The sequence below is a fragment of the Pleurodeles waltl genome, chromosome 4_2 (assembly GCF_031143425.1).
Source record: "Pleurodeles waltl isolate 20211129_DDA chromosome 4_2, aPleWal1.hap1.20221129, whole genome shotgun sequence".
Classification (NCBI taxonomy): domain Eukaryota; kingdom Metazoa; phylum Chordata; class Amphibia; order Caudata; family Salamandridae; genus Pleurodeles; species Pleurodeles waltl.
Genome location: NC_090443.1, coordinates 17,528,256 through 17,540,737, shown reverse-complemented (window position 1 = coordinate 17,540,737; position 12,482 = coordinate 17,528,256). Strand labels below are relative to the sequence as shown.

Here is a 12,482-nt window from a genome sequence, read left to right as displayed (position 1 = left end):
CCTAGATTCAGCACTGATACACAGGGTAATCCAAAGTGATTTCCCCCTTCCCTCATTACACTAACCTTCACTGTAATTTCCCCTGATACTGCAAGATCCCTCCCATTTCAGCTGGTATTCCTGCACCTAAATCTGGGGATTACAATTGTCTTCCCCCAAAATAGGAAATAATGCGTACCTGAGAACATCGGGTTCGAATTTACATATATTTCACCTTTCTGGGGGAAGTAATGGGCCCAAATATGAACACATTTACCACCTGCTGTTTGTGTGTGTGTGTGTGTGTGAAAGTACTTCTCTCACACCTCTCCCTCAGCCTCTGACTCTTTCAAACAGTGAACTTGTTTATATGTGAGGGTGTCTGATGACACATAGATCTGTCGCTTGGGATCACAAAGTGAGTTTAGTTGAACCAAGAAAAACAGTCCATGAATCTCATTTGTAATTTTTATTTTGGACAAATTCAAATTTTATCACTCCAACCTCTCTCTAGAAAGAGAGAGACAGCGACAAAGTGCGATAGTAAACTGAAGAGAGTGTGTAGAATAGAACGAAGAGGAGGACGAGGCAGTGAGAAAGAGAGAGGAAGTGAGAGAAAGCGGGGCAAAAGGAGAAAGAGTAGAACGAGAGAGAGAAACAGAGAAGGGAAAGTGAGCTGGGGTGTGATATGTGTGTGTGTGTAGATCAGCAACAGAGGGTGGGAGAGAGTGAAAGAGAGAGGTAGGCAGAAAAAGAGGCGAGTAAAAGAGAAAGAGGTAGGTGGGAGAAACAGAGGGGTATATAGGGAAGAGTAGAGACAAAAAGACAAAGATCTCGAGCCTCCAGGACAGTAGTAAGTGAATAGCCAAACTTGAGATCACAAACCACAACGCACAAGGAACAAAGAGCCAGAGCTTTCCAGAGAGCACAAACTCAGATTCGGAGAGAAACAATGGCTGACCAAATGATGAGTGACAGCTAATAGATGAGAGGAGGTGGAAGCATCAGATCTTATGTATAACAGTTAGACTTCTTTTGAGGAACTGGACAAAGCCCTAGGGGGCACGAAAAGGGAGCTTCAGGCGTTTGAGCATTAACATTTACTAGAGCCTGTTAGAATAACACTCTATGGGAGGAAGGGTTACGAATGACAGTAAAGAGTAAGCATGATATAACATATCAAGAACCAAGACGGCACTGGTGAAATGTTTCAGTCGAACCATTTACCAATTTTGTAACGCCCAAAAAATGTAAGATACGGCAAAGGTTGGGAAGAAGCCATGAAAGACGTTCGGAGTCTCAGATATCTCCCTGTGATGATTTATGCGATTGTGTTCAGATCGTATATTATGCTTTGAACTATTTTTCTTGGATAACGGGTGCACAAGGTGTGATATATTTGATCCCTGTAGGCTTTCACACTCCCAAACACAACCATATATTGGGTAAGAAAAATGCTAATTCAAATACTGGTTTGGTGGGAATGCTGAGAAAAGAGTTTGCTGACTCGGGAGTCTTCTGCATTTGGAGCTACTTAGAATCACATACACTGCGTGATAAACGTGGCTGCATGTCCGAGTTTGAGTCTCTGGTGTAGACTTCTTGTTGTACTCTGATCTACTTAAATGTGGTCTTTTTAAATCTCCTGATCTACTGATAGTTTGAGGTTTTAGTGACTCTTGACATCCATATATCCCTTATCAGGTATCTTGGAAAAGTGGATTCCACCATGACTATTGTGGACATTTCCATGTTGACTGGATTCTCCCCAGATATTGATGATCTCAGAAGGGTAAGTGTGAAGCCACAAACCTAACGCAGGTTAAAAGGTATGATGCCACAAGACTGCACTTTCCAAGCCCCTCCCTTGTGTAGCTACAATTTCTGATGGAATACATTGCTTTTACTTTTCATTATAAGAACGTTCTTAAACTAACCGATGAGGTTGAACAAAATCTCACAGCACTGTCTCATATAATGACTGGCCAACAATAATTTGCATTGGAGCATTGATTCTACCAAACGAAGACAGACCGATAGAATCCCATTTGATATGGAAATTAATGCAGAGTTGCCCCTCTTTGAAAAATTGTCTGTCATTTGCAGACAGATCAATTTATGTTTATTTCAAATAAGTGATTTAGGTGTAGAGTATCCCCTTGTTTCTTACATGGGTTATGATAAGAAGTGCTTTGTACAGAAGGACTTGAGGCAAGAATAAGGTGGGTTAAAATGGTTTTGAACTGTTACATTACTTGTGATATTTGCTGTTTTATTTTTAGCTTTCGGAGCCAGTGGACAGGTACATTTCCAAGTTTGAAATAAACAAAGGCCTGTCAGATAAAGGAAAACTAATCATCTATTTAGATAAGGTAAGGATTCTTAGACTTGTCTTCATTTTAACACTTTCTTAAGTGATATTACTTTTTCATTCCCTTATCTCATCTGAGTATTTTTCGCTTTCTCTTTAGGTTTCACACAAGGAAAATGACTGTTTTTCATTTAAAGCACACCAGTATTTCCAAGTTGGTCTCATACAGCCAGCCACTGTCACCGTATATGATTTTTATTCTCTAGGTAACCAAAATCTAACCTCTTTTTATAATACTAGTAAATGCATGGGATGAAGGACGGATTGTAACATTGTAACTCATGGCATGACTGAGCCTCTTGGCCGCTCTTAAATTCGAGGTCAAATTCATCTGCAATTACTGTCACACCAAGAATTAGAAATGGGTTGTTGTCACCCAGGGGCAGATTTACAAATCTCGGATTGGAAAAGTCTGACTTTTCTCCTGAAGAATGCAGGAGAATGTTAGCTTTTATCATATCCACGTCAAATCCCACAGACAAAACTATTGTTTGCTAAAACATCATAAACATGATTATGTTGCCTTTCTTTTCCTATACTAGGAGAACATTTACTTCTACTTTTGACTAAAGTGAATTCGTATATGCCTCCAAGGTGTGAAAGTATCTGCATAATGTCTCCCAAACTTTTCAGTTATTTTTCTGCATGAGCATCTTTGGGTTCTTATGCCACAAATGCCTTAGTATGCACCATAGGAAGTGTGGGCTCTGGGAATTTAATAATTTCTTGCAGGACATGTGCAGCTCAAAGCCCTGGGAGGCAGGAAAAAAGAATGAATACTTTGGGGGTTATTACAACTTTGGAGGAGGTGTTAATCCGTCCCAAAAGTGACGGTAAAGTGACGTATATACCACCAGCCTTATTACGAGTTCCATAGGATATAATGGACTCGTAATACGGCTGGTGGTATATCCGTCACTTTACCGTCACTTTTGGGACGGATTAACACCTCCTCCAAAGTTGTAATAACCCCCTTTATGTTGATGGTAACTGTAGTTGCATGAAAATGTTTGTTCTAACTTTATAAAATATATAATATTTTCCTTTTTATAAACATTAAGGGGGTCATTCTGAGTCTGGCGGGCGGCGGAGGCCGCCCGCCAGACTTCCCCCCTCCAAAATACCGCTCCGCGGTCGAAAGACCGCTGAGGGTATTTTGGCTTTTGCACTGGGCTGGCGGGCGACCGCCAAAAGGCCGCCCACCAGCCCAGTGCAAAAGACCCTTCCCACGAGGACGCCGGCGCAGAATTGAGCCGGCGGAGTGGGAAGGTGCGACGGGTGCAGTGGCACCCGTCGCGTATTTCAGTGTCTGCAATGCAGACACTGAAATACAAAGTGGGGCCCTCTTACGGGGGCCCCTGCAGTGCCCATGCCATTGGCATGGGCACTGCAGGGGCCCCCAGGGGCCCCACGACAACCCATACCGCCATCCTGTTCCTGGCGGGAGAACCGCCAGGAACAGGATGGCGGTATGGGCTGTCAGAATCCCCCATGGCGGCGCAGCAAGCTGCGCCGCCATGGGGGATTCCCAGGGCAGCGGAAAACCCGCGGGAGACCGCCGGTTTTCCACTTCTGACCACGGCAAAACCGCCGCGGTCAGAATCCCCTGCGGGGCACCGCCAGCCTGTTGGCGGTGCTCCCGCCGACCCTGGCCCCGGCGGTAAGGAAGCGCCGGGGTCAGAATCAGGCCCTAAGGGCCTGATTACGAGTCTGGTGGCTCAAGACTGCCAGACTCGTGGTTGCGGTCGGATCACCGCAGCCATATTATGACCCTGACGGGCAGACCGTCAGGGGACCACCATCTCTGCCAGGATCTCTGATCCCGACGGGCTGATGGCGATCTTGAATGTGATCAGCCGGGGCAGCAATGAAGTCAGCGCCGCCATGCTGATTACAACCATATTCTCCGCCAGCCTTTTCATGGGGGTTCAACCACCATGAAAAGACTGCCAGAGAACGAGTGCAGGGGGCCGCAGGGGGGCCCTTTACTGCCCACAACATAGTCATTGGCAATGCAGGTGTCCCCCTCCCCAGCACTGTCGGAATGCGCACTGTCTGCCTTGCAGACAGTCCACATTCCAAGGGTCAAGGTCACCCCCCACCCGTGTTCAATGACGCTGCACTGTTTCCACAGGGCTGGCTGACTGAAACCTTGGTTTCCACCTGTAGGCCCAGTGAAAAACTCATAATAGGGCAGGGGGGAGACCGCCAGATCTGCGGTGGTCTCTTCACCACTGGTCTAGTAGTTGGGTTTTCCGACCGCCAAACTCGTAATCAGGCCCCAAGTATTTAGCAAAACTAGACATGAACATTTCAATATACTCAATCTTAAAATTAAAAAAAGTATATAGATTATACTGTGAAATAAGACCATTATGTCTACTTGGCCCTTCAGTTCTTTTCAACAGGTTATTTACATTCAGAAGTATACTTAGTTTTAATGTACTCTTATATCTTAACCTGCCCATCATGCCTTTTGTGGTATGCCGGTTAAGCTTTATTCCTTCCAAGAGTTAGCTTCCAATCTACAATGAATTTACATTGATCAAATAATTACATTTAATACACATCAATTTGTGTTTATATTTAGAGAGCCGCTGTACACAATTCTATCATCCAGATAAGGAAAGTGGGCTTCTCAGCAAAATCTGCCAAGGAGACGTTTGCCGATGCGCTGAAGGTAATGTTTTCTGATCCAATGGTAATCATAATCTGGCATCATGTTATTGTTTCTTAACCCTTTATTGTTTTCTATATCTTTTATAATTTGCTTTTAACATTTTTACTTAGCAAATATCGTTTGTTATAACATAATTATATTTACAGAGTTTTCGTTTTACACATATCTTTAAACTTTTAACTTATTCATGTAGTCCAGACATTGGCCTATATCATGTCAAAGTTTATTGGGCTTTATGCTTTTCATAGGCTGCTATACTTCGCTGGGGAGGACTGTAACCCAGGTATTCATAACCCTTTGTTGTCTGGGTGCATGGTTACCCACATGCTGTTTTTTTTTATCCAGAGCTCATAGGGGATAATATCAGAAAACATATCCATTTTGTGACCTAAGGGCCTATATAGATGTGCTGATGGCTGATCTTTCTAAATTATATCACAAAGGTGCTCAGGACAACAAGGGAGAGAAAGTACAATATGTCAAGTGCCAGATGGCTGCTTGTCGCTCAGACACCTCGTTTCCATTTGTGGACTTTTATCTAACAAATTTGCATTCTGGATTTTTCTGTTTTTGTTGCTTGAATTGGACTATAGCAGTGATACGTACAGTGCAGCCAGGGGACTGCTTGTGGTCCTCCTGGCCTTCACATGTTGCCCCCTGCTGAATGGCTGCACTGGGCGGCGTTTTACTTGAGACAGCACTAACATTCAGAAATATGATAAATAAACGGGCTAGCATTTATTTACAAGTTAAACGAAGTAAAAGAAAAGAAGCAAAAAAGAAAGTGGTCTTCAAACTTTTTAATGCTGCCCCTTCAGAAAAAAAACAATCAGGACCGCCCCCTAAAAATGTTTTACAAGTATTCTATTAAGTTGGCAATGTTTAAATATTTCTAGACTTATTTCAACATTGCAGTTAAGTTGTTATCGGTCTAGAAATGCCATCAAATACATAATTGATAAGGGTACTATTTTGGTAAAGAAGGCCTTACTAACGTGTAAAAGTATTCACAGTATGAGTTTAAGAAATGGGGGTTAGGTTTTGAAGAATATTTGGAACCCCTTCCCTTTTGACTACTTCTACCAGCCAGGATATTGCAGCTCTAAAAAAGCACTGTTATCAGCATAATACCTCTTTCGACAAGAGCCTGGCGCCCCCCAATGGATCACTTGGGACCACATTGGGGGTCCTGCCCCCCAGTTTGAAAACCCCTGAAATAAGGAATCCTGCACCACATAACATTTTTAGAAACATTCATTTTTAAGACATCTTGCAACAAAGTTTAAAAATATGGCAAATGCTCTCCAAAGATAACGAAAGTGTATGTAATTAACATGCAGACATATTTCAGTTTAGTACATCAGATGACATAAGTGCATTGAGAAGTAGTTTTTAAAAGTGATAGTTTTAAAAAATTGGACACAGAAACATTAATGCTTCTACCCACCCTGACAACATAGCCCAGTGGTTCCCAAACTGAGCGCCACGGCGCCCAGGTGCGCCATCAAAACAAGACAGGGGCGCCATGAGCTGCATCATTACCGATAGCAGTGACCTAATTCTGCAGCTGCATATTAGAATTTAGATAATCCCCTCCATAAAAAAAAGTCAGAAGCCGTTTTCCTTGTTTAGAGTGCACAGCTCGTGATTGTGGAACTTCGAGTGAGAAATTGAAATACAGCAAGGAAGGGCCTTGAAGTTTAATCCTCAAACACCATCTAGTGGTAGTAATTATAGTACACACTAGTTCTATTCACAAAAACCTGCAGGCTCAAGTTTACTAAGATTTCGCACAATGTGATGAAACTTCAAATTTTGCTGTGCATTGTTGCATTAAAGAGAAAACAGAGTGGAGCACCATATATGCAAAACTTTGCATGCTGCTGGTGTCACTCCCAGATCTAGCACACAAATAGGCTGCTTTGTGCGACTCACAGTCAAACACCAGAGTGCAGAGGAGAGCATATGCTGTCTAGCATAGGATTAGTACTGGAGACATTCCCCTCAGTACAGATTTCTAAGCATAGTTTATATTGTTTCTGACTTAACCAATTATATATTTAATTAAACAACTGTTATATTTTTATGTTGTTACATCTATGATTATAATACCTTCATTGGCTTTATCCCAATTATTTTCAGCGTGAAAAATGTAAGTACTCCTGAGGCCCGGCCCACATCCCCCCACCCACCCAAAAAACAAAATAGCATAACGGGGAGCCGCGGCCAATAGCCAATAGGTCAAGGGAGGCGCGGGTCAAAAAAGTTTGGGAACCACTGACATAGCCAATAGTGAACTAAGAGGCAAGACAGTTGCCATTTCCTTCTGGTTGGGCTGGGTTGTTATTATATATGGACAACTTTATAATTTATAAAATCAAACATAGGAGAAGTTTTTGTACAGTGCATATCCTGAATGCATGTATTTCAAGGTGCTCTTACATGTGATAATGAAGAAAAGGGAGGCAAAGTGAAATAAAAAGATTGCCATGGAACACACAATTTGGTCAGGTTTGGAGGTTGGGATTGATTTTAGTTTTTCTGCTTTCACATTGTGCAATTTTATTTCATTCCAATCATAATGAAGTTACTTCTTTTTTCACACTTGACTCTCCAGAGGTAGAGATATCAAATAGAAAAGGCTTGTCCTAAGGTCCGGTAGAAGGATAATGATTCAGATGTAGCATAATCCAGCATTGTCAAATCTGTAATTCTTCTAGAGGCTAGGGGTTAATTTAGAGAGCAGTATGGAAGGAAACCCTCACATAGCTCCATGCATGACTCACTAACTGCACCATGTATATTTTTTTGCTTCCCCAGCACTCATCTTACTTACTACCCCATCCACCCCCAGCAGAAAAGCCCCATTCCCACCCTGCTGGCATCAGTGCGGCCCTTGGCCACACCACAGACCATAATTTGTGACCCCTGGGAAAATGTTTGCAAGTACCCATGGACTGTAGCAGTGGTTAATCATGATTTGCGAAAATTAAGCCTTTTATTTAAAAAGTGGTGCCCTGCCATCATGGAGTTAACTGACCAATCAAGGGCATGATGAGGTGCAGAAATCACTAAGGCCAAATGTACAAAGCTTTTTTTCTGTGTGCACATGGCCTTTTGGTATGTACAAATGCTATTTTGTGATTCAATAATGTATTTACAGTATCACAAAATAGGTTTGCAAGTCGCAATTAGGAAGCGGCATGCCAAGAGAGTTCCCTTCCTAATTGCGAGTCGCAAAGGTATTTATGGTTGCTTTGTGACAGTGAACGCGGTCACAAACCAATCATAGTGAACGCCAATTTCAAGGGACCTCTCCCCCTTTGTGAATGGTAGTGAAAATGTTTTTTAGGAGCAGGAGTGGTCCTGCCTACTGTTAAAAAATTAAACTGAAACGTTTCATTCTTTGCTTTTTAAACGCAGACCGTTTAAACCGGCTGAGTTTAAGGTTGCTTTATTGAAAAGCAGCCACAGACATGGTGGTCTGCTGACTCCAGCAGGCCACAATCCCTGTGATTTTTCCGATTCTCAGTGGCTCGTAAATTGCGACCTACCTCATTAATGAGGTAGATCTATTTGTAGCCCACAGGGAATCGCAAAAGACACTCAATCGAGTTTCGTAAATTTAGAATTGCGATTTCCTAAAAGCGATTTGCATGGAATCGCAATTAGGAAACCTAATTTCCAAACATTCGTACTTGTGGCCCTAACTGTTTTCATTACTCTGATGTACTATCTTTTGGTGATTATTGTATTTTACAGAAAACTGTTATATGCAGAAGTTGGTTGGTGAGATCACAGTAGACAAGCGCATTGAAGAGGCATGTGCACCTGGAGTTGACTATGGTAAGTCCTCAAAATATCTATTTGAATATAATTAAGTCTACAAATATACAAAGACGAAACCTTGACAGCTAAACTGTGGTGACAGGAGGTCAGTGAAAGAAATGTATAACATGTAGAAGGTAAAAACCTCAAAACACAAGAAAGTATTAGCTGAGGCAGCATACGTATTAAGAACCACACTTCTCAGTAAAATTAATTTTTACAAATAAATAAATATGCAAAGCAATCTATTCTCAAGTATGTACTTTAAAAACTAAAACTTACTGAAATTTGAGTGCGTTTCCATTCTGTCAATCTTAACAGAAGCCGAATAGCGGTGCATAATGACAGGATACACAGTTGAACAAACGAACAAGAATTCCTAATAAGATTAAATAACTTAACTAAAGATTAAATAGCAGCAAATGCTGCAGATGTGTACATATTTTATTACTAAAAAGTTAATGTGTTCAGGCAAGTATATTATTTTATTTTATATGACTACTTAGCGCAGTAAAACACTAGAGCATTAAGAGGTGAGTGAAAAATAGAAGTATACTAGATGAAACGTTCTTCTTAGATCGACCACAAATATATTTATGGATAAATACAAAAAAACAAGTGTGCATAAATACTAATGAAATTACATAAGTATGGATACGTACAGACAGAATTGCAAAAAAGCAAATATCATTGAATTGGAAGTTCTAATGAACTGGCTGCAATGTTTTCTGCCTGTAATCCAAACAGACACCCGCCTGGCAAACAGTCTCCCTTCAGCAGACAGCGTGACAGAAAAGTACTCATAGAATTCCCGTGTTCCAAAAGTACCCTTCTGTCTGCCACCCTATTGGTCATGAAACAACAACCTGTTCTGCCCTCTATCAATCTTATTATCAAGCAATATTATCACAACTCCCCTCTTTTTTAGCTTGTGGCAGTAAAGTAACAAAGAACCTGCCCCCCATTTATCACTTGTCATAAAAAGTACAATCTATTCTGCCACTGTTGGCCTTAGGCAGGAAAATACTGTTCATTTAGACCACCCCTACTGATTATCTAAATACATAGCTATCTCTTTACACTTATTCAATCCTCTTGTTAAGAAGCACGATTTTTACTGCCCTCAATCAATGATGTTCTGGCACAGAGTACCCCAAAATCTACATGTCATTACTTAGTTTATGTATGTTTCTTAACACAAGGGTAATCCTGGGGTCCATGGGCACCTGGGTAAATTAATAATGTTTTCAAGGAACAAAGGTCCCTAATATGTAACAGTTAAACAACAGTTCATAACCATAAAATGTAGTCCAAAAATTAAAGAAAAAAAATCAGGTGCATAGGTTAGAGTGGGGTGCAAAAACATGCTCGGTGCTCAGGTGAAAGTGACATAAAAGCACAGTTACCATATCAAAATTTACACAATCTGCAAGAAAACAGTCCTCGTTGCCTGATTACCTTTCACTTCACAACCGCACAGGCTGGGTGATTGATCAGCCATCGGCTCAGGATTTCATATGTTGGCCCCACCCATTTGCAGATTCTGTGCTACATGGTGTTACATTTTAGGCAGACCACACTACTGTTTAAGCGAACATTGCTCTCTGAGATTCTGGTACCTTGCTCTATATTCCAGTAGTTGTCCAGCCCGATTACTTCTCATTCACATATTGATGCACCTGCATCCCCTTAACAGAGATCCCTGTATACACTTCAGGTGGATTTTACTCAATACTATCTCGAGCAGACTTTGATTCAATAATTAGAAATACTATACATGCTGCTTACAAATTGTGTAAATTGTGATAAGCTTACTGTGTATTTGGATCACTTTTGCCTGACCACCAAACACATTTTATTCACCCCACTGACACTTACGAACTTGATTTTTTTTCTTTAATTTTCCTTATTAATTGAACATTGTATTTAGAATACATTTTATATTTATGAGCTGTTGTTTAACTACTACATATTAGGGACCATTGTTCCTTGAAAACATTCATTAGTTTGGGGTCAGGTTAACTAGGTAACTAAGGGTTATATGTATGATCACATGTATAATCACATTTACTGGTCACATATCCTACGATTCTGTAAATCGCAGGGTTTGCGGCCAGGCCAGTAAATATTTTGTCAAATATACTGAATTTATTTTATCACCCAATAGGTACTTGGAAGAGTTGTATTTAGAGCATCCTTTCCAAATGCTGATTCTTTATAATATGTATTAATGTTTTACAGCTGAAATCAGGTTGCGAAAACATTAATATTTTACCAACTACTGAAAGGTAGTTGTAACCCATTCACAATGGTAGTTGGTCCCTAAGGGACTCCTTCCCCTCAGTGAATAGTTAAAAACATTTTGTAGGAATAGGTAGAAGTGGTCCGTAGTTTCTCTTTAAAAATATTTCAAAACTTTATGTCTGGTTTTTATTAAACATAGCTGTTTCTCCTTTAAGGAAAACAAGCTGCTTTAGAAAAAATGATTGCTTTATTTAACAGCATTCATATAAATGATGGCCTTTTGACCCCTGCAGACTACCATTCCTCTGATGGCAACAAATCGTAGTGAGTTGGAATTTGTGACCTACCCCATTAAAATGCCCGAGGAAGGTCAGATTCTAAACCACTTGGATTTATAAGAAGAGACTTTTTAGTACACGACCCAGTTCTTAAAAAAATCTTTACTGTACGCAAATTGCAACCAGTATTTTGTGACCAGATATTAGTGCAGTTAGCTTTAAGTGAGATTCATACAAAATCAGAATATCTTGGTGTGTATTCCCCTTAATATACAAATTTTGAAAACAAAAAGATGAAATCAAAGTTTTTAGGGACTGAACCAGGGGCTCCAGGAGCTTAACGGCATATTTACAAGCGCCTAGCGCCTCGTTGCACCTCCCTAGCTTCATTTTTTTAAGGCGGCATCAAGGAAGCCTTTTCACTGCGCCAGATTTAAAAAGCAGTGCAAAGCAAGCATTACACCACTTTGTAACCCCTTGCGCCACATTATGCCTGTGTCAGGCATAATGTATGCAAGGCGATGTTCCCCCATTAGGAGGCCCAGAAAAATGCACAGTGAAATTTACGAGATTTTATTGTGTCATTTTTAACGCCTGTCCAAGGCAGGCGTAAAAGTGACGCTCCCATTATTTCCAATGGGCCTCGGCACGCATTGCTGGATTAGCGCTATCATTTTTGGTGCTAGTCGACCAATGTGCCACAATAACATCAACAATTTTGACGTATTGTGCTAACATGCGCCATGGTGCACGGTATTGTAAATACGGTGCCACCATGGTGACGTTATGTGAGCACAAGTGGCGGAAGAAAAGTGGTGCATCATAGTTAATGTGCCACTTTCTTGTAAATATGCCCCTTAATATCAAAGAAGAGAGAGTACACCCTTGCCTCGTACCTCAGTATACTGAAAAAGATAGATTGAAATCTAGACTATTCCCATCACATTCATTATATCGTTGTTCAATTAGTGTTGGCAAAGAAGCAAATCCAAAGCCAAAGTTGACTGTCTCTTCAGCATCAGCCATCAGTTTTACAAGTAGTGACGAGGCCATCAACATGTACCTGCATTCATTAGCAATATGCTCACCAGGCATAAAGTTT

General features: G+C 41.0%; 1 protein-coding gene across 1 annotated transcript in view; it reads left to right on the top strand.

Annotated features, from left to right (window-relative positions):
• The window catches only part of C3 (complement C3), a 236,948-nt gene that overhangs the window by 216,325 nt on the left and 8,141 nt on the right, over nt 1–12,482 (top strand). The window contains exons 34-38 of the mRNA XM_069230418.1: nt 1,684–1,771; nt 2,262–2,351; nt 2,451–2,556; nt 4,941–5,030; nt 8,793–8,876. Of these exons, the coding sequence (XP_069086519.1) occupies nt 1,684–1,771; nt 2,262–2,351; nt 2,451–2,556; nt 4,941–5,030; nt 8,793–8,876 (458 nt within the window). The remainder of the gene's footprint in view (nt 1–1,683; nt 1,772–2,261; nt 2,352–2,450; nt 2,557–4,940; nt 5,031–8,792; nt 8,877–12,482) is intronic.